The sequence below is a fragment of the Chlorocebus sabaeus genome, chromosome 5, assembly GCF_047675955.1.
Source record: "Chlorocebus sabaeus isolate Y175 chromosome 5, mChlSab1.0.hap1, whole genome shotgun sequence".
Classification (NCBI taxonomy): Eukaryota; Metazoa; Chordata; class Mammalia; order Primates; family Cercopithecidae; genus Chlorocebus; species Chlorocebus sabaeus.
The window spans coordinates 13,752,544-13,775,756 of record NC_132908.1 but is presented as its reverse complement, the minus strand read 5'-3'; the positions used below and the strand labels follow the sequence as shown (position 1 = coordinate 13,775,756).

The window sequence follows — 23,213 nt, the reverse complement described above, 5'->3', positions numbered from 1 at the left end:
CAGATTTTTTGCTATTACAAATAATGGTATAATGAATATCCTCATCATTGTGGGGGCATCCTTTGATGATATACCTATACATTAAATTTCTAATGATGGAACACACACTTAAAATTTTGATAGGGTCACTTTGTCTTCCAAATGGTTGTGCCAATCTGTAGTCCATCTACAAGATAGTACCTTTTTATTTTTCCCCTTCCCCACAATGTATAACATTAAGTTTTAAGGTAAATTTAAATTCGGAAGCAAAGATTACCTCCTCTCACCTAAGGGTACTGGTGATATTATGTCAAATAATATAAATAACTAATAAGCAGTGAAGAACTAAGATATAAAAACAATTAGTGAGGACGATGGGGCTGGGTTTCTGACTCAGTGGGAAATATTTACTGTGGTTGTCAAAAGCTCAGGGTAAACTTTCTCTTGAAACCAAACATTTATTTCTAAATTTCACAGAATTTTCCGATGTTCCAGGATAGAAACTTCGAGCACAGGACTTATTTTTTTCTTCAACTCCATCATGGCTGAGAGATGTAAAGAATAGATTTGAGATACATTTAGAATAAAATCAACAGTGGATGGTAAGGGAGTGGATAGTGGGTTTGAAGGAGGAGGAGGTCACAAAGATGACCCTGGGTTTCAGGCTTAAGCACCTGGGTAGACCACTTACTGAGGTAAGGAATGCATGCTGGCTATTAGGAAGCGCAGTCTTGGGCATGTTTGAATAGCAAGTGGAGATGTCAAAATGGCAGTTGGCTACATGGGTCTGGATTTCAGAAGGTCTTGGCAGAGACTGGAATTTGAAAGTTGTTGCTTATGTAGTGTTTGAAGCCACAGGAGTTTGCAGAGGCAGAGAATATAAATAGAGAGGAAAAGAAAGCCCGGGGCTGAGCACTTAAGAAAGCCAACAAATAGAAGCCAGTTACAGGTCAGATAGGGAAGGAAGATCCAACAAAGAGGAAGGCAGAGGAAGCTGCCTAAAAAGGTGGAGGAACCAGGAGGGTGTGTGTGAATCTTTAAAGGAGGCATGATCAAGTGTGTCAAATGCTGCTGTTTTAATCCCTGGAGGAGCTACTTTTGTGAAGTGACGGATGTAAGTTAGGCTGGAGGAGGTCAGGGGTGAACGAGAGGCAAGAGTGTGAGTGCACCAAGTATAAGCATGCTTTCAAGATGATGCCCAGGAAGAGCAAGGGAGAAAGTGAAAACTTGAGGGTGTGACACTAAGTTGGAAAATACTTGAGCAAGTTTATAATTGATGAAAAGCAAGAGAGAGGGAAGGGGAGAAGAAAGAAATGAGAATGAATACAAATGAGAGAATGAACAAGAGTGTAAGAGATAGCAGGTTTCTTGAAGGCAGCAGGAAGGGGACAGATGTACAAAGACATCCTTTATTAAGAGACACTTCCTCTATCATAAGAGGAGGGCAATGAGGATTGGCTACTGCTGCAGGAAGCTTTATAGCTTTGGTCTGGGACATCTAGGGAGTTCCCAGATGATGGCTTTTAACTTTTCAGAGAAGTTGAAAGAAAGGTCATCTGTTCCAAGTGAGATGGGCAAAGGGAAAGTTAATTTTGAGGCCAGTGAAGGAGGTTTGGAATAATCATGGTAGACTGTGAAGAGAAAGTCAAAAAGAGAAACATGGTTATGCATTACCGAATGCTCCAACTAGTAAAGGCAACAGCCAGGGGGGGAGAAATCAGGAAACTGCTCAGCAAGTTATTCACTGGTTCTAAATGGTATCATTTTTATCAGAGGAAAATACCACAAGGTATATAATTAGAACATCTAGCAGTTCTTTCTAAAGTCTTTCCTAAAGAAGTTCTTTTCTAAATTGAATATAATTTGAGTTTATAACAATTGCAGCCCAGCAATTCTACTCCTAGGTGAAATAAGAATTGGAAACAAGTATTCAAACAAGTACATGTACACACATGTCCATAGCAACTCTATTCACAATAGCCAAGAGGCAGAAACTGCCCAAATGTCATCAACAGATAAATGGATAAACAAATTGTGGCATATCCATACAATGGAATATTATTCAGTTATAAAAAGAAATTAAATACTCATACTACAATGTGGATGAAACTGAAAAACATTACAAGGAAAAAAAGCCAGATATAAAAGCTCACATATTGTATGAGTCCCCATTTACATGAAATATCCAGAATTGGTAAATTCAGAGACAGAGTGCAGATTGGTGGTTGCCAGGGATTGGGGGGAAGGGAGCATGAGAGCAACTGCTTAATCGCTAATTTTATGTTATGTGAATTTCACTTCAACAATTAAAAAAAAGAAACAGCAGAACAGACATTATGGAACTAATTTCTCAATAATCACATCTCTTATTTCCTACCCACGCCTGGCTGGGTCCTCTCACCACCATAATTCCATTAACCACTGATAATGATTTCATCTTTTAACAATTTGGTAACTACAATAACTACATTATATATTCCCCATCACACTGCACTCTAGATATCTATATTTTGCCTCTATTTGTCCTACTAGACCTCATCCTTACATTTCTAGCACCTTCCACAATGCTTACCATATATATAAGTTTTAATAAACCTGTTTTACTCAAGTTTGCATGGTATACTTAGAGCATATAACTGAGTTGCTACTTTCTAAGAAAACAGAATACAGTATCACATTTAAGAATAAACTACCAAAATAATTTTCTATGGGCAAGTGATTATCATGGGGGCAAAACCAACACTGTTTGACTTCACTGTGGGGATCTGGAGTTTGGGGTTACTTTTGAATTGCTGATGATGGTAGGAACGAAGACAAAATGTAATTATGTTGTTCTGAAGGGTAAAAGACTAAAAAGGAGAGGCTATGAGCAAAAAAGTAAAGAAGGGCATGAAAAAGTGGTAGATTTCTCCACTTAGAATTAACGTGAAATTCAAGCTGCACTTAGAATTAATGCGAAATTCAAGCTGCATTAAAGAAGAGAAAGCACTGGCCGGGCACAATGGCTCACGCCTACAATCCCAGCACTTTGGGAGGCTGAGGCAGGTGGATCACTTGAGGTCAGGAGTTTGAGACCAGTCTGGCCAATATGGTGAAACCGCTATTAAAAATACAAAAATCAGCCAGGCGTGGTGGCGCATGCTTGTAATCCCAGCTACTTGGGATGCTGAGGTGGAGGTGGGGTGTGGATCGCTTGAATCCAGGAGGCGGAGGTTGTAGTGAGCCGAGATCACGGCACTGCACTCTAGTCTAGGCAACAGAGTGAGACTCCATCTCAAAAAAAAAAAAAAAAAAAGAAAGAAAAAAACAAAAAGAAGAGAAAGCACTAACCTACTCTCATGGATGATAAAAAGTAGTAACTGAATATCACAAATTTTGGGTTATATTTCAAGGGTGCTAATTTGCCAATTATAAAATAGGTGCTTCTTCAAAGAATTTAAAAAAGTGGAATGCAAACAGGCCAGAAATAAAATGGTGGTTTGTTCTGTAAAAGCTGTGCTAGCTGCACTGAGTAAGCAAACTTCCACCAGCACTTCCTGTCTGAAACAAAAGCAGAGCTCCACAGTGTGCACATAAATATCAACCCCAGACACTACAAAGAGCAAACAGCATTTTCATCAGGAATTTTGATATTATGACTATTTTCGGATGACAAAGGGAGCAACAACATCAAGTTAACTGAAAAACTATTCAAATTAGTGTTTGAAAAAAGTTAGGCTCTAGACCAAGTGGTAATACTGCCTTTGATTTCAACATAAGAAAGTCTACTGCATTCTTATTAAGTACACAGAATTGGAAAAGGAGGGTAAGTGGCAGGTGGTATAGACCTGGGAATTCTAAACCACCATCCCTTGCCTGTAAGGAAGTCCCACAATCTAGAATGTAGCATCTATCTTCCCTTAGAAATTAAAGAGCAAAATTAAAGTAAAAACTAAAATGCTAATAGGACCGCCATTATTCCAGACTAATACACTTCAAGTTTCCTACAATAATCTGCAGCATGAGGTCAGGAAGACAATGTTTCAACACTCAGCTTTGGAAATTTACAGGAGCTTTGATAACTCTCTGGTTGGCTGCTGCTTCTGTTGCCATGGAAACAGACTGCTAAAAATGGGGCATGTTTCTTTAAACTCATCATACCTTCACACAAATTCCTTTCTCCTTTTTGTCAAAAGTTGGAATGAATTTAAAGTATGCTTCTCGTGATATGACAGTATGATGTCAAGCCAGGGGCCTGGTACAGAATGGCAGAGATAACATTAGCCTGCGACAGATATACATAAAGATATTACAAATATTTGCATTTAAAAATCTCATTTGGCTAAAAAGTAGTAGAAACAAAGTCCACAGTAGGATAAATGTTAAGTATAACACGAATAACAGGCACTTCAAAAGCAAAATCATCCACTTAATTGTCTGATCACCAACAATGCAGAGGTTAAAACAATACTTGATTTTTCAAACAATTCATTTTTAACCTATAAGATCATGTTGGTTCTATCCTTAAAGTTCTAAATTCCTTATCTATATGGTTCCCAAAGAAGATAATGTTTATTTTTCTTATTTTTGGGGCAATAAAAAATTCTACACTCCACCATGGTTTAGAATTTCAGTGTGCAGCTATAGGTAGAGCTAGTGCTATAAGTTAAAGCTCTGCTTCTAAATCCCTCTATAATGGAAAAATGTACATTGTATAGAATGTTCTCACGTTTCTTAATACAAATTCGTAAGGTGGGCCCTCTGAATAAAAGAACAATTAACAACGAAACAGGGAAACAGTGGAATGTTGTTTACCTCCAATTTTTCCCAGAATAGTAAGCACACACTACTCTGTCGAAGTCAGATGATCCAGACTCAGTATCTTGGTTTTTCTTTCCATTTTGTGGATTCAGGAATGGGGCTGATACAAACACACACTCAAATATATTTACATATACACATTTGTAGATATACCTGTGTATATATACACACACACACGTGCAATTTGCCTAGCAAAACATAAGGACAAAACTAAGAACTGCCATAACATGTGTGTTATCCTAATATCATAGCAACTGTGTGAGATGATCCAGACAATGATGGACCAAGCAGCTATGCGCAGCATGGAGGATTGCCACATTATCCCTTGCTATGCACAAGAGTCAACTGTTTTGGTATTAGAATGTCATGTTTCATGACATGTTTCAATGTCAGTAGTATGTGGTGAAAAGTTCTGATGTTTGGATATTTTTGGTGTTTAAACTCCAAGATAGACAGTCTCCTTGCTCTACTGTTTAGATTCAAATAAACGAGAAAAAGGGCAACTCTAGCAGATGATCATGCATGCTAGAATGCAGAGACTGGACACTTGCACCTCCTCAGAAATCGTATTCAGTTGGGAAATCGCCAGCCTGTGTACATTCACCTGCTTCAGCAGCCTAGAAATTGGTTTTACTTTGCCCCTTACTGGAAAGGATGGCCAAGTGGGTCAAACGGAGCTTTAATGTGGGCTCGTTGCTTGTCAGACTCCATCCTGGGAGCTTTACAGCTATCACCACATCTAATCCTCATAACAACCCTACATGGTGGGTACCAATACTGAGTTTTATAGAGGAATTAAGCATTTATCCAAGATCACACAGCTAGTGAGAAGCAGAGCCAGAATTAAGGAGGAAAATTTAGTCTTTCCACAAGATAATTTTTCAAAAAAAAAAAAAAAAAAAAAAAAAAAAGCAAAGCAAAGCATACAAAAAGAAGTATTTCCTAATATGCTATTAAGTTTTGGCCACTGTACCAACTAACCTCATCAGTGCTTTTGTTCACACTATCTCTATTTTATAAGAAATCTTGTACCTTAACATTCCAATAGAAAAAGTTCTCACATCAGTAAGAGTTCACTGGTGTTATAGACCGAACTGTATCCCTCTCAAATTCCTACATGGAAGCCCTAACCCCCAATGTGACTGCATTTGGAAAAACGGCTTTTCAGAGGTAAAGTTAAATGAGGTCATGAGGTTGGGACCCTGATCTGACAGGGTTAGTGTCTTCATGAGAAGAGACACCAGAGAGCTCACCTTCCCTCTTCCTCTCCCTGCGCATGCACAGCAAGAAGGCTACAAGCCAGGAAGAGACCCACTACCATTAACTGGTCCTACCAGGCTTCCTAGCCTCAGAACTGTGAGAAAAGTGACTTCTGCTGTTTAAGCCGTGTAGTCCATGGTATTTTGTAACTGCAGTATAAGCTGACTAATACAACTGGGAAGACACAAAGAAATGTTGAGATTCTCTTTGCCATTCTGATGCCTGCTAAAAAACCCTGATAAAGCTATCTTTAGGAAACAATGGAAAACCCAATGTTTCAAACTTATCTATGTTTTTTCCTGAAAATTTTTAATAAATTAGAGTGGTGTTATGATAGTACAGATGCTCCTTCACTTATGATGGGTTTAAGTCGAAAACTGTAAGTCAAAACGCATTTAATACTTTGATAAACCCATCATAAAGTCAAAAATCCTAAGTTGAACCACTGTAAGCAGGGACTGTATCACCTTAATGAGGTGAGACTGATATGATGAAATAGTAATCAAGGCCTATCCTGATGCTGAATGTAGGTTTTAAAACGGTTTTAATAGTAATTTTGATGTGCTTTTTTCCTTTAGGTGATGGAATCAGGATAACCACAGCAGCCCTAGGAACACTTTCCTGATTATTCTATCCCAGGAAATAAACATCCTCCTGTGAAACAGTATTTACCAAGTGAGCAGCAGATGTCATGGGCCGGCAGGTGCAAGCACAGTGGTGAACAAAATAGACTTAGCGCCATCCTCATAGATCTTACAGTCTAGAGGGGGAGAGGGATATTGAATAAAATAGTGATAGATACATACAAAGACTACAAGGATCTCAGTCAGTTTGAGGAGGGAGCAGTGGTACTGAAGGGCGTCTGTGAGAAGGCAACATCTGAAGTGAAACTGAAAGGGTGAGCTGCAAGTGCTCAGGCCAGGGGCTGGGGAGGGGAGGCATTCTAGAGAGAAGAGAAATGAGGGAGAGGGAGTCCAGCAGCTTCTGGAAACATAGGCAGGGTCTTTTACCCCACGAATTTTTTATTTTATCCCAAGTACAATGGAAATCAATTACAAGATGTGAGCCAGTGACACAACGGAATAGGACTACATGATCATTCTTTTTTTTTTGAGACAGGGTCTCACTCTTGCCCAGGTTGGAGTGCAGTGATGCTCCAACCATTGTATTATGACCATTGTAATACGATGATCACTCCTGACATTGGTGGAGGACGAAGGAATGAAAGGGGCCAGAACGTGTGTAGGGGGAGGGAAAGCCAGCGAGGCTGCGCTCTTTCTGCTGGAGTAAAGATGCCCATAAATATGTGATCTGAGTAAAGGGGACCTGGACAGGGCTGTTGGCCGTGGTGATACAGTGCTGTGGACAGATGAAATATTTCTGAGGTAGAATTGGCAGCTTTGGCGGCAGGACTTGGTGACAGGTTCTGAGGAGGTCAAGGAAGGTGTCAAGAATTGCTCCCAACTAGGTTCCTGGCAGGAGCCACTGGGTGGACAGAGGTGCTGTTTATTGAGATGGGGAACCCTGGAAGAATGTTTGGTGGGAGGGAATAAAAGGCCCACTGGAAACATCAGGGAGGCAGATGGCTGTGCAGGTCTGCAGCACAAGAGAGGCCCAGCCCCCAGTCTGTAATGCTTGCTCATTTGGACCAAAGTGTATACAGATTTTTTCTGTTACCTCATGAATGTGTTTGTGTTTTAACTTCTATTATCATTTAGTTTCTCACTGTTTAGGCTATCAGCTCCCTGGATGCAGGGGCTTACAGAAGTTTAACATAACCGGCATTGTGCTTTGTGAAAGCACTCAAACTTTGCTAAATAAAATTATTTCTAATAAAAAATTACATAACTTCATCTCAATAGTATGTACCTTTTAAAAATATTGAATAGTATCTGTGAAGAGAGATCTTTCACTTTTTCTTTCCTGTTTTATAAGAACCGAATCTCGTATCTTTTCAAATTTACTTTTTGATACAGAGGTCTTGTTCTGTCGCCCAGGCTGGAGTGCAGTGGCGTGATCACAGCTCACTGCAGCCTCAAACTCTTGGGTTCAAGGGATTACTGCATCTCAGCTTTCTAAGTAGGTAAGCCCACAGGCATGAGCCACTACACCTGGCTAATTTTTTTTTTTGTAGAGTCGGAGTTTTGCTATGTTGCCCAGGCTGGTCTTAAACTCCTGGGCTCAAGTGATCCTCCTGCCTCAGACTCCCGAAAGTGCTGGGATTACAGGTGTGAGCCACTGTGCCCCACTCTTTTAAAAAACATTTACTGGCAACTCACTTGTACAACACTTGCAATTAGTAGAATGTTGGCGGAAAATAAAGAAGACATTCCAAAAGAAATCAAAATAGATGTTGCAAAATTCATGTGCTTATAACACCTATACGTTTTAACCATTTATTTTAATTGTTTATTTCATTTTTGAAGATGATTAGAAGCAGCAATCAGAAAAGGAAGAGCAGCCCGAAGTGGCAGATGATTAAAAATCAAACAACAGATAACCATTTGAGTAATCTAGTAATGATCCAGCAATCATTCTGTACATGGACAACAATCTTACATACCTTAACAGTGCCTTCGGGGCACCATGGCATTACATTTGGGGTAAGCCATTAATTTATAATGGAACTATAAATTACATCTGAAGGTGATAATTCCAATTATTATATTCTGTTTAAGAAGGCAGAGAGGGGTATAATATTCTTTAAATACTTATGCATAATAATAATGTGTCTATGAGATGCAGGACATTGGGGGATGAGGGGGAAAAATAGGCCAGACAAGAATTCTTTCCCCAAGAAATATTATGGGGCTAATAGCAAAGACAGTACAGATCTATATTAGACGAGCATAAGGTGAAATGCCATAGAACGGTACAGATACAGTTACTGGGAATACACAGGAGAGAAGAAATTATCATTAGCTGATGGGATCAAGAGCCTTTCTTTAAAAAACGGCACAGGAATTGGGTTTTAAGAGACAGGGCCTGCAAGGCTGGAGTGAGAGGAGCAAAGCACTGAGTAGCGTTGTCCGGAGCTTTCTGTGAGAGCAGAAATGGAAATGTTCAATGCAGCAGCCACTAGCCACATGTAGCTCCTGAGTAGCTGAAATGTGGCTAATGTGACTGAGGAGCTCAATTTTTAAAACAATTTATTTCATTTTAATTATTTTAAATTTAAGCAGCCATATATGGATAGTGGACAGTACAGGTAGAGTATGCATAATTTCCTTCATTTAAAAAAGTTCTGGTGCTTTGGTAAAGTGATTTATTTAATCTTGATGTATTTCCAGGTTGGATTATTCATAATATCTCAGACAAATGTTCATTTTCTTCTCAAAGCTACCACAGACACATCCCAGTACAGTATGTTAATTTACTGCATTGCTGGCTGGGCCACCTACCATAAGCTTTCACGTACTTCATCTTGGTTATTAGCCAGTGTGTGGCAGAACTGGAAATGTGGCCCCCCAAGTCTGTAACTCCTCCCCACTCCCTTGACACTCATGGTTGAACCACACAATGACAGGAGCCCAGGTCCCCAGGTCACTTCTTGGAGGACAGCTGTCTAGGATAGTTGTCCTGCCCACACTGGACTATGTTTTGAGCAAGGAATGCACTTTGAATGGTTAAAACACTGCGATTGGGGGTTGTCTGTTAGGGCAGTTTTAGTCAAAGTAATCAACACATAACTCAATTTTCTTTCTGTAGTATCTTATTTTTCACCATTACAGAGTCCTTTATATCAAATATCATTTTTTCCTCTTAAAATCCATTTGCCTATAATAAATATGGAACATAACTAGCTAGTAGCATTAGAATTATGATTCATTTATCTCAATAATGACTCAGGTTAAAACATTTATCTGAATTAAATCATCTCAATTTATTTGATTTTTTTCCTGAAAATTCATAATTATCAATTCTTCAGTAGTCATGTCACAGTGGTTTGTAATACTCTTCTAAGTTGTAGATCCAGAAATTAAAAGCTCATGTATGTTGAGTGTAATTAGAGAATGTTTGAAGCCGTTTGTAGACAAGTTAAAAGTTGAGATTTCCTATTGCTGCTTTGACAAAAGAAACTAGTCTAAGGAGAATTTTCTATTTTGAATTTGTTCAGGGGAATTGATGACATTTATTGCTGTTCTCTCATACAGGAGAAAATAATTAAATTTTCCAACCACATACACTGGCTGGTATTTATCAAAAAGCTTATATAAGCATCAACAAAGCTGTGAGATGATATGCTTTATTATCCAAACAATTCTCTGCGTGATGACAACTATTCACAGGTGGTCAGCAGTTAGAATTTTTTCCTCTTTTAAATTTTCAAAAGGTATTGCTAAATTTTCTTGTTAAGGCATTCCATCAATTCTTGAATCCTACAATGTTTGCTAATAAAGGCTGTTTTCCCCTCATAATAATTTCAGCCAACTAGCACTGTCAACAATTACAAGATTCTAAAACATCCCAATATAAGGAAGTAAGCAAGCAACTACTTGAGAAGCAGAGTGGCCTTCCAAGCCCTGAGAGTAGACACATATCAGACATATGAGAGCCCAAGCTTGTGTCTATGTGATTAAAAAATTGAATGAACCCAAATTTATCCCTCCTTCATTACCCAGAAACTTATAATTCAGACATTAAAAAAATTCTAAAGGTTGCTCTTTCAAACAACCCAAAAACAAGTTTTCCAAAAATGAGTAGAAAACCACTGTTGATATAAAATATGATAAATATTTTTAATCAGTGTCCTTTAAAACATGAGGTATAAACTATTGGGGATATTATTAATAGTCATTTACATATTTGTCTCTTTTGACAAAACAGCACAGATCTAATTTGACTCCAGGGTATCTTAGAGTAAAAAGTTAACCAAAAGTATTTGAACAACTGCTGCCATCTCAATCAACTTCCATGGATTCATGTAAACGATGCAGGACCCAATACTTAAAAGCAGATGAAGTTAACCAGGAGCTTGTCCCAAACTTAAATTCTACATATCTGATGAGCTAAACATTGTTGTTCATCTGCAGGCAGGATCAGTGACATACTGAATTTTGGGAGTTCAGTTTTGCAAAGAGAACCAAGTTATTTTTATATGACTCCAAATTTTGAAAGTGCCTATCATTTTTATTTTTTCCATTCTAATTAAATCCAGATCTAATCCTTTCAATGTCACTAACTTTGAGGCAGCAAATCGCCCTTAATGTCTATATACGTTATTTTAGCCTCAACCCTATCTATTAGATGAGTAGAATCTATTAAATGAGTAGAAATATTTAGACTGTTGAGATATAAAGCAAAACCCAGTTCAGTGCAACTACAGAGAGACATTAATTTTATCATCCGATTATTTCTGTGGAGTGTTTTAAAGTTTCTCACCTCTACCTCTTTATATCAATGAATTTAACAAAACAATAAGATATATAATACTTGTATTTTGTAAATATATGCAGGATTTTAAAATTTAAATTTTAAATAGAAGGAAAAAGAAATATGAAAAAAGCAAGAAGAGAGATGAGAAACTGGCATTAACGAGGCATCTTATAAAATCACTATTAGGTATTGTTGCTCCTCATTGTACAAACGAGGAAGTTAAAGCTCAGAGTAGTAAGCTTGTCCAGGATCACAAACCTGGTAAATGGTGAATGTAGGATTTGAATTCAAGTATTTCTCACTCCAGGGTCTATGCTGCTTTGCCATTATACTATTGCACCTGTATAAATCGAAAGCATGGTCAGAACTGTTATGGAAAGAATCTGTACATTATGTAATTGTCTCAACTGTATTTTGTGGTTCCTGTTGATGATTCCCTTACTCTGTTTTTATATTTTTAATCCTTGCTTTCTATGTGCCTTAATCCCATTGCTGTTGTGACATCTTTTTATTTCTCCTATTCTGTTTTCCTCTACTTTCCTAGTTTTTCAAGTACACAAAAATGTTTTAAATTTATAGTATTATTAGGAGCTTGACACTTGAACTTGACTTAAATGATAGATAATTCTCAAACTTTAAAAAAATTAATGATTTAAGAAATTTAAGTTTCCTTCAATGAGTCTCCAGAAATGCGTCCTCAAAATTCCACTGGCATTGAGTTTTATAAAAATCGACAGTAAGACATGCTGTGCACAAGCAGAGGCAACTCCATTGTTTGGTTCCTAGCAACAGCTATTTATACTTCATTGTGTGTCATTTATTTCGACCTAGGAGTTCTTCCTACCCATACACAAAAGTAGTTCAACTCCAGCAAGTCTAACTCTTGTTTCTTCTTCTTATCTTTTAGAAGAAGCTCAAAGCACTACTTAGGCCAATTAAGTGTACATTTACTCTCTGGGTCTCTACAAGACAGGCAAGAGCGAGCGGGGAGGCGAGGGGGTGGCTGATGGCAGCAGCTGAAAAAGGGTTGTTGTGGGTTTTTTTGCTTCCCAAAGATGACTAGGAAACCAATTTTCAAATTAAACAAGCATTGAGAAGAATGACCCTCATGTCTCAAATTCAGGAAAACTTACTCTCTGTAGACCCTGAATTTCTTCAACACTGGCTACAGGAAGGCAAGCTGTGTACCAGTCTTGCCATGCTTCCGTATGCCAGGACAGAGGACAGCAATGCCCACACATTTGGCTCTTTCCTTAAATCAATCAGTGAGGTGCCTGTGCAGTGTTTACTAACAATAATAATCGACCGTATTTATTCTCAAGCTTATTCTTTGCTTGCTTTGTTACAAAACAAAATGAAGCTATGCAATGTGCTTTTTAAAACAAAAACGATGCTATGCGCATTACAACCAATTAACCTATCATTGTAGGATTTAAGAGCTAGCTACCTTCCTGGTTTTAAACAGTAAAAATCATAAGCATCTTAACTGAAAAAATGAATTTTGCTGGAATTATGTGTTTGGAAACCTAAAAGAAACAGTGTTCTCACTAACATAGAAAAGGAAATGGCCTCTCCGAAAAGAGAGAGGGAAGAGAAAAGAAAGGAAGAAAATATACAAAATGAACCTGGGAAGATTTTACTAAAATGAGGACAGGCTGTACAAGTACCCTTACTGTATTAATTACTGCAAAAGCCCTACAATTCCATCAGCTAATGAATCTTTAGTAACAGCTACCCAGAACAGCATTAAGCTTTCATTTCAAAGAACTTAGAACGTGTAAGGTACATGAGTGAACAGAGAGAGCAGACACACGGCATGGTAACAGACAGACACGCTCAGTTGGCTGACCAGAATATGAATTTGGCAGTTTTGCCCCTGTCCACAGACAGACTGACCTTCCTTGAGACTTTTCTGGTTGCTCCCCTCAAGGCATTCCTTTTCTTTTAATGGTTCAAAATCCCCAGCAGTTAAAATCTCTGGGAAGCCCTGTTGCTGCTTCTTGGAGCTATCGATCATGGTGAGAGGCTTCTGGAGACAGGCAGCATCAAGCAGGAGAAAAGCTTAATTTGCAGAAGAGCGAAGTGTGGTGCTCAGAACACTCTGGTCCCTGGGTCCCTGGTTGCTCCCCACAATACCCCAATCACTGGCCAATTATGTCTTTAAGCAGCTGAAGGCAGCCATTACCCTTTAGTTCCCAGCTTGACCTGCAAATACACTCATGCCGCTGGAAGCCCTTAACTCTCTCCCACATCGGGAGGCAGAGCCACACAGGCACGATTCTAAAATCCCACCCCTTTTCCCAGCCAGCCCCCTTTCCCTTGCCATTCCAGCTTCCCCCGCGCTGGGGACTTCAATCTGCAGTTTGATGGTCCGAATCATCTGACAAACACTGAGTCAAGCAGTTAAAAATAAATCTTCTAGTTGTTAAAAGAGAAGACTTTGCTGATACCTAAGAAGACAAATTGCTGCCTGTGGTCTCTCTCCCGCTCTCTATAAACACAGCCACAGGCTGTGGAAATACTTTATACTGGCCAGACAAGCACATCCATTACTCATTAAGTTCTCCAGCTACACAAACGGCAGTCTAGGGCATCTGAAGGAAGCGGCTCTTATCTCCGCAGAGGCACACACTGAATAAACATGCTACCAGCATATGTGAATGAAGACAGAGTCATTTCACTACCAAAGTTCTTTTGTGGTGTGCTTTGTGCTGCATATGGCTCTTCCTGGCAAAGCCGACGCTCTTTGTAATAGGGAAATGTACTGTAATTGCAGCTTTCTTCCCTTGGCAATTCAGACTCAAGCAGCAGTTTTCCTTAGTGCCACTAGTCGGCTGGGAGAGTTAACATCGCCATGATTTTTTTTTAAGGAAAATTCTCCTCCCATGCATTAAAAGTGGCAACACTGAGAGCTTCTATTTCAACACAGAGAAAACCAACGACCAGCCCAAGTTTAATTTTACATGAGCTATCAAGGATGGGCACCTCTCCTGCAAGTCACAGGCTGCTGTTCACTGTGTATAGGGACACTGCTGGCAGGAAATCTCTAGATACAGGAATTCCAGGCAAATGTGGAGATAAGCCTGTCTCCAAATACTCCAGATATATATCTCTGTAGCCAAAATAATCTGATTTTTTTTAAATGGTTCAAAGTGTGTTCCTTTGCAAAGAGTTTCCATAAAACCCATCAGAGGTTATAAGAGCAGTAGACTGTGAATACTGTTACATGAGGTTCTGTTTTGTCCACTTTTTAAAAATTTTTTTAAAATAACTTCTAGCAGAGTGCTTGGAATATTAGGTGTTCTCAATAAACATTTGCAGCATGGTTGAGTGAATGAATTAAAGCAGAAGACAGTGTATCAGGAAAACTTCCTTTAATAATACCCAGAATTCTAAAGAAGTCCTGGGTCAATAACTAAGAGTCACTAATTTTAGATGAGCAACTAAATAAGTTCTCTAAAGGAAGCACATTTTCTCTTTAAAAGAAAATATACAGACACATTTTAATCATGCACCTGATGAAACCCTCCTGTGGGATAAAGGCTTACATGTTTACAGACAGAAAAATCAATATTCTTTCCACCACTTAAACACAGGTGGGACTGGATCTGAAGTATTCTCTCCTTTGTCCCTGGTTCCAAGGCTGGTATGCACTAAACCCATATTGTTCTAGAAAGATTGCTATCTATCCTTTTTCAGCATCTCACAGGACATGCTTCTTGTCAACTGAAATTCCTTCTGAAGCAATTTAAGTCCATCCTTGGCAGTCCAAACCTTAGCAGGAACAAATATTGACAAGCTTATCACACTCTCAAAAATGCCCTCAAATGTTCTGTTACTATCTCTGACCCCAACGCTTGTATTCTTCTAAAGAAACTACTCCTGCACTTTTAAAGGAGTAATAAAAATAACCATAGTTCTTTGAGGACATTCTTTAGGTGGGTCGCTTAATTAGATGTTTTGCAAAGTTTATCTAATTTAACCCTCCACAATCCGTGTGGTCGCTATGATTATTTGTGTACGTTATAGACATTTTACATGCCAAGGCTCAAGTCACAAAGCTTGTAAGTAGCAGGTATGGAATTTAACCAGTCTTAGTTCTCCAAAGCCCAAGTCTGTCTGTGGCCTTGCCCTGCTTTCTGTCTTCTAGAATATGCTCCAGCTCCAGGTTTTAATTTCATCTTGAGACAGGCTTAACAGCAGAAGCCATGACTTTGATGGTCCCCTAGTAATTCTACTCCTGGTGAGAGAAAAGCAAGCCAACATAATCATACTAAAATGATTTTATGAAAGCATTTTAATTACTCATGAAATAATAATAGCAGCCAACTTTATTTAGGGCTCACTGTATGCTATAGACTATATTAACTCATTTATCCTACTGTAAGACTTGTAAGTTCAACATTATTTTCCCGATCTACACATGGGAAAATGCAGGCTTAAAAAAATCAGCGGTGGGTCACGCCTATAATCCCAGCATTTTGGTAGGCCGAGGTGGGTGAATGACTTGAGGTCATGAGTTTGAGACCAGCCTGGCCAACATGGCAAACCCCCATCTCTACTAAAGATACAAAAATTAGCTGGACATGGTAGCACATACCTATAATCCCAGCTGCTCAGGAGGCTGACGCAAAACAATCGCTTGAACCCGGGAGGCAGAGGTTACAGTGAGCTGAGACTGTGCCACTGCACTACAGCCTAGGCCACAGAGTGAGACTCCATCTCAAAAAAAGAAAATCAAATACTTTGTCAGAGGTGGCATATCTTGTAAGCGGTGGCCAGGATTCCAAAGCAAGCAGCTTGGCTCCAGGGCCTACGTGCTTAATTACTTTGCAAAAAGAACAACAAAAACAATAAACTCCAACATTTTTTTTTTTTTTTAATTTCAGGATGTTGCTTTTAAATTCTGAAAAATGCCCAACTGTTTTTAGGCCACAAGCCTAAAAATCTGAGTAGATGCACAACTACACCAGCCACTTTAAAATTCTTTACCATATCTGTGTGTGTATGTATCTTCAGTGTGTGTTAAATGGGTTTTTAAAAAGCTATCTTTTAAGAAACCTCTGCATGCTTATTTTTACATCTAATAGATATCAAAATCCCAACAAGAAAACACATTATTCTGCTATAGGTTTATATCAAAAGTTGTGTCTTTGTAGTTCTCAAAGAAAGTAATTTCTCTAGTGGTGAACGCGCCTGAAAGAACATTTAGTTATTTAAAAGTTTTTTTTTGAAATAATTTCGAATTTACAGAGCATTTTCCCCAGAATCATCTCTGAATAGGTTCTAACATGATACTTCTTTACCCTAAGTGTTCTGGTGTGTAATTCCTACAAACAAGGATATTCTCTTACAGAACCAAAATATTGCTTAGTCAGTATAGATATATCAAATTAACATTGATAAGAAAAAAAGCAAACACATAAAAAGAGGAAACAAATTAACACTGATATATCCGCATTCAAGTTCCACCAATTGTTCCAACAATATCATGTATAGTAAGTAAAAGGATCCAAACCAGGATCACATACGGCATTGAGTTCTTAAGTCTCTTTAGTTTTTGTCCATCTCTAACATTCTCTCTGTCTTTCTTCACTTATCTTTCCTTGAATTTTGATGATTACAGGCCAGTTATTTTGTAGTATTATCCTCAATTTGAGTCTGTCTGTTGTATCCTTATGAAGGTTCTGGTAATGCATTTTCAACAGGAATACCCCAGAAATAATGATGCAATATTTGCATCCTATCAGATAATACGCAAATTCAAGTATATTCAGTAATTGTCTCAAAACTGATGATGTTTATTTTGACATCTTGGTACTGGCCAGATTTCTCCATGGTGAAATTATTCTTTTTGTATATAATTATTCTGTAGGAAGGTGCTTTGAGAACAAGTCATTGGTGTACTTTGGCTAAATTATTTATCACTATGATGGTTGCCAAATGGTGAATTTGAAAACTCCATCATTCCCTCTTCATTTATTAGTGGCACATCCTGCTATAAGAAAAAAAAAAAATTCTCTTCACATGGTTTATGTTCCCTATTTACAGTCTCCTATTTCATGCAATAGCTTATAATCTGTGACTTTCATTATTTATTTTGATGCCCAAATTGTCCCAGATTTGGCTAGTGGGAACTCCCACAGTTCCCTACTGTCACAATTCTATCATTCTTTGAGCAGTTGCTTATCTTCTTACTCCCTGGCACAAGATGTCCCAGGCTCATGTTGTACTTTTTCCCTGCCTTGTTTAGAACCCAAGGTCTGAATGCTAGGTGTGCTCACTGCTGCAAGGGTGTCGCTGTTCCCAGGCCTTCTCTGCAGACAGAGCTGGGGAACATGTCTGAGTTTATATGTATATGAATGTATACACACACATCTACATAACATTTATATCTCTATATATGAATGGATATAAATATACATCTATATTTAAGTACATATGTCTGTATTTATTTATATGTATTGAAAACCATGAGTTCATTCCAATGCCTCCAATTCCATTCCAGTGCCACAGGTTCACTTTTTTTTTTTTTCTGTATTTGTGGCCCCTTCTCCTACAGGGAGAAACCTGTCTCCCATAGCTTCTGCCACTCCACTCATGGACACTCTGTATACATCACCACTGCCACTGCCGTGGCTAAAACTGTGCAGAAGCCTCTTCACCCTACACTGGCCTGCCTCTCCCTCTCCCACAGGGCAGCTGCCCAGCTCAGCCCCACACAATGCCTTTTGGGATGAATTAGGGACAGATGGAGGAGACCTGCAGTATCCCTCAGTAGGAGAAGCCCACACCACTGTCACCTGAATTGCTTTCCAGTAGGTTTGCCCTTGTTCCTTACTATATATGGTACATCATCTTCACTGTCATTTGGCTCTAATGTCACGAGTGACATTTAACTTCAAATAATATGTGATGAAAGTCACTTCTGCTATGATAAATCTGCTTCCACAGTGTGTGTTTGTATGCACAGTGAAAAAGAGCTGTTTTAGTATGAAAGAGATGACCATAAATCAAGTCCATTTTCCCACCACCCCAAGCAGATATTTAATAAGTGTGAGAAAAACTGTATGGCTTAGAGAATAGGAACAATCCAAGAAAGTCTTCAGGGAATCAGAATACAAACAAATGCAGCTCAAGGGACTTACACAAAAAACTTGGCAGAGTTAATATATGCATATAAAACCACTGATAAAAACAGTATTGCTGTGATGATACTGTACTTCACTATGAAAAAACCTGATAATATTTTCAACTAGGCAATGTTTCACAATGCAAAAACATTCAAGAGTAATGAATAAAATAATTAGTAACAAATGCAAAGAGACGGGGAAATACTGAGGCATACTTTTCTGGTAGCATTCTTGACACAAAGATTGAGTAAAGATGACCTTTTCTTTTCATTTTCTGTGTCTCAGTACTTGGTAATAGATCCTCAGCAGCTATTCACTCAAGTGAATAATAGTAAACTTTGCAACTTCCTTAGCAAAAGCTGAGTCAGAGTATTACAAAATCTACACAGATAATGAGATTGGATGTATTAAGGAAGGAAAATTTCAGTCTAGGGTACACGTAAATTATTTTTCCTAATGTTACCATATTTTTAGTAAAATACATATTTGATCCATATTTTTCTTCCTTTTAACTTTATAAACACCACCGTAAAATACTATACCTTTAGATCATTACAAAATGGTTACGGTAAATTCCAACTGTTAATTAAAAAAAAATTTTTTTTTAAACAAAGGACAATTAAAGAGTGTTATCTCTCAAATCAGATAGCATGTATTAAATGTTCTTTACAGTTATCACTTTTAAAATATATATTGAAAAAGTCCTTCATTTTATCACTTTAAAAATATATACTGAACATACAGTACTTCAGATGTAAACAGATTAGCAAATTAGCCCCTATGAAAACCGCTGTTTCATAAGGAAGGATACATTTTTCTGACCTTTCTAGGGTAATAAGATTTGGAAGGAAAACATCCATGTTTCACAGTTAAGTAATGTAGCAGAATTGAACACCACAACAGGGCAAAACAGTCTGATCATTGGTTTGTCATTTGTGCTTGTTGTCCCCCACCCCGGAACAGACCGGCACACTAGCACATGCGGCACCTCCCTCCCCGCCAAGTTTGCTTCACCCTCTCTGAGGACATGAAAGGCAGTGAAGGTTTTTCAGGGTTGGAATTTCCCCATGCATGGTCTCATGACTGGCTTGTGCTCGGACTGAGGGAGAGTGCTGTGTGGGACAAGGGAATGGCAGCACGGGCAGAGGACAGCTTGCGTGGCTCCTCAGGCAGCCGTTCACATGGCGGCAGCAGTGTACAACACAAATGGCGGCAGTGTGCAACACAAGCGTTCTGGCTACACTTGTGTAAGAGACTGGGGCCATTTGTCTCTTCCTGCTCAACTCGTTAGCATGAGTAATCAAGAAATGACAGAACACACTTTTATCAACTTAGAAAAAGTCATTCAAATCCTTTCTCCATTTCTAAGCTTTACAGTTACTTATATAAATACAACTGGCTACAAGATTTACAACAAAGAGCTTTCCTCAGATGATATGATCAGTCTTCCTCAAATTCTGAGATAACTTCCCTAGCTATGGATATTTGAAAGACTTTTTTTTTTTTTTTTTAAATTTATTTATTATTATTAAACTTCAAGTTGTAGGGTACATGTGCACAACGTGCAGGTTTGCTACATATGTATACTTGTGCCATGTTGGTGTGCTGCACCCATCAACTCGTCATTTACATCAGGTATAACTCCCAATGCAATCCCTCCCCCCTCCCCCCTCCCCATGATAGGCCCCGGTGTGTGATGTTCCCCTTCCCGAGTCCAAGTGATCTCATTGTTCAGTTCCCGCCTATGAGTGAGAACATGCGGTGTTTGGTTTTCTGTTCTTGTGATAGTTTGCTGAGAATGATGGTTTCCAGCTGCATCCATGTCCCTACAAAGGACACAAACTCATCCTTTTTTATGGCTGCATAGTATTCCATGGTGTATATGTGCCACATTTTCTTAATCCAATCTGTCACTGATGGACATTTGGGTTGATTCCAAGTCTTTGCTATTGTGAATAGTGCTGCAATAAACATACGTGTGCATGTGTCTTTATAGCAGCATAATTTATAATCCTTTGGGTATATACCTAGTAATGGGATGGCTGGGTCATATGGTACATCTAGTTCTAGATCCTTGAGGAATCGCCATACTGTTTTCCATAATGGTTGAACTAGTTTACAATCCCACCAACAGTGTAAAAGTGTTCCTATTTCTCCACATCCTCTCCAGCACCTGTTGTTTCCTGACTTTTGAATGATCGCCATTCTAACTGGTGTGAGATGGTATCTCATTGTGGTTTTGATTTGCATTTCTCTGATGGCCAGTGATGATGAGCATTTTTTCATGTGTCTGTTGGCTGTATGAATGTCTTCTTTTGAGAAATGTCTGTTCATATCCTTTGCCCACTTTTGGATGGGGTTGTTTGTTTTTTTCTTGTAAATTTGTTTGAGTTCTTTGTAGGTTCTGGATATTAGCCCTTTGTCAGATGAGTAGATTGCAAAAATTTTCTCCCATTCTGTAGGTTGCCTGTTCACTCTGATGGTAGTTTCTTTTGCTGTGCAGAAGCTCTTTAGTTTAATGAGATCCCATTTGTCAATTTTGGCTTTTGCTGCCGTTGCTTTTGGTGTTTTAGACATGAAGTCTTTGCCCATGCCTATGTCCTGAATGGTACTACCTAGGTTTTCCTCTAGGATTTTTATGGTATTAGGTCTAACATTTAAGTCTCTAATCCATCTTGAATTAATTTTCGTATAAGGAGTAAGGAAAGGATCCAGTTTCAGCTTTCTACTTATGGCTAGCCAGTTTTCCCAGCACCATTTATTAAATAGGGAATCCTTTCCCCATTTCTTGTTTCTCTCAGGTTTGTCAAAGATCAGATGGCTGTAGATGTGTGGTATTATTTCTGAGGACTCTGTTCTGTTCCATTGGTCTATATCTCTGTTTTGGTACCAGTACCATGCTGTTTTGGTTACTGTAGCCTTGTAGTATAGTTTGAAGTCAGGTAGCGTGATGTCTCCAGCTTTGTTCTTTTGACTTAGGATTGTCTTGGAGATGCGGGCTCTTTTTTGGTTCCATATGAACTTTAAAGCAGTTTTTTCCAATTCTGTGAAGAAGCTCATTGGTAGCTTGATGGGGATGGCATTGAATCTATAAATTACCTTGGGCAGTATGGCCATTTTCACGATATTGATTCTTCCTATCCATGAGCATGGTATGTTCTTCCATTTGTTTGTGTCCTCTTTGATTTCACTGAGCAGTGGTTTGTAGTTCTCCTTGAAGAGGTCCTTTACATCCCTTGTAAGTTGGATTCCTAGGTATTTTATTCTCTTTGAAGCAATTGTGAATGGAAGTTCATTCCTGATTTGGCTCTCTGTTTGACTGTCACTGGTGTATAAGAATGCTTGTGATTTTTGCACATTAATTTTGTATCCTGAGACTTTGCTGAAGTTGCTTATCAGCTTAAGGAGATTTTGGGCTGAGACAATGGGGTTTTCTAAATATACAATCATGTCGTCTGCAAACAGGGACAATTTGACTTCTTCTTTTCCTAACTGAATCCCCTTGATTTCTTTCTCTTGCCTGATTGCCCTAGCCAGAACTTCCAACACTATGTTGAATAGGAGTGGTGAGAGAGGGCATCCCTGTCTTGTGCCAGTTTTCAAAGGGAATTTTTCCAGTTTTTGCCCATTCAGTATGATATTGGCTGTGGGTTTGTCATAAATAGCTCTTAGGATTTTGAGGTACGTTCCATCAATACCGAATTTATTGAGCGTTTTTAGCATGAAGGGCTGTTGAATTTTGTCAAAAGCCTTTTCTGCATCTATTGAGATAATGATGTGGTTCTTGTCTTTGGTTCTGTTTATATGCTGGATTTTAATGTCATTTCATCACCTCATTGATACAAATACGTCTAGACCTCATTAATGTAACCCACTGAGGGCCAACGTGCATTTACTAAGATCATTCTATGCACTGGGGACATGTTAGGTGTATGTGGGACACAATCTCTGTCTCTTAAAGAATATAGTCTATAGCTTTTAACAATTTCTGACTGCCACTTTCCCCTCTTTTCCATTCTTTTGCTTTTATTAGAATGTTCTTTATACTAGTGCTTCTGTAATTATCTGTGGTTAAGAGAAATATTTTAAAACTTCCAATCTGCTGTAGATCAATATGTGGTCCCACCATGCATTGCTAGTATACTGGGTCACATTAGTTTGATAATAACCAGACTAATCTGCACTCTGTTGAACAAGAGGAATCCACTAATCAAGCACTTGAGCGTCTCACCAGTGTCGTGCTGCCGTCAAAGTTTCTAAATACTCCCGATTTCTCAAGTTACCTCACAGGAGAATAACGAAAACCTGTAGGATGGCACAGCACATGGACCACGCTGACTAGCACTGCTTTCTACTCAACGACTTCAGTCTAGTCCTCTGACCACTCCCCAGACTACTAGTTCATGCCCTACTTGCATCCTCTTGAGACTTAGTTTTAAGTCTAGGATAAACTATCTCAACCACTAAAGTCTTTCAATGTCTTGATATTCTGCCATTGCTCCTTGCTTATCCCCTGCCCACAAATGACTAATCTTAGTCAAGCAGTCAATCACAGAGTCTCAGGATTTGGTAGAACAAGCACTAGGACATAAATTTCCCGAGTCCAAAGATGTATTCTTGGGTATTCATGAACTCCTTATGGAAATGTATGCAATTTGTTTTCAT

General features: G+C 38.7%; 1 protein-coding gene across 9 annotated transcripts in view; it reads right to left on the bottom strand.

Moving 5' to 3' along the window:
• Positions 1-23,213, bottom strand: part of MRTFB (myocardin related transcription factor B) — a 196,798-nt gene that overhangs the window by 64,412 nt on the left and 109,173 nt on the right. Inside the window, exon 1 of one of the 9 annotated variants that reach the window (XM_037989837.2) lies at positions 13,312-14,932. The exons of 7 other annotated variants lie outside the window; for them this stretch is intronic. In XM_037989837.2, the coding sequence (XP_037845765.1) occupies positions 13,312-13,432 (121 nt within the window). In that variant the 5' untranslated portion in view covers positions 13,433-14,932. Of the gene's footprint in view, positions 1-13,311; positions 14,933-23,213 lie in introns of those variants that run through there. One more of the 9 variants, XM_007986276.3, reaches the window with a different exon arrangement.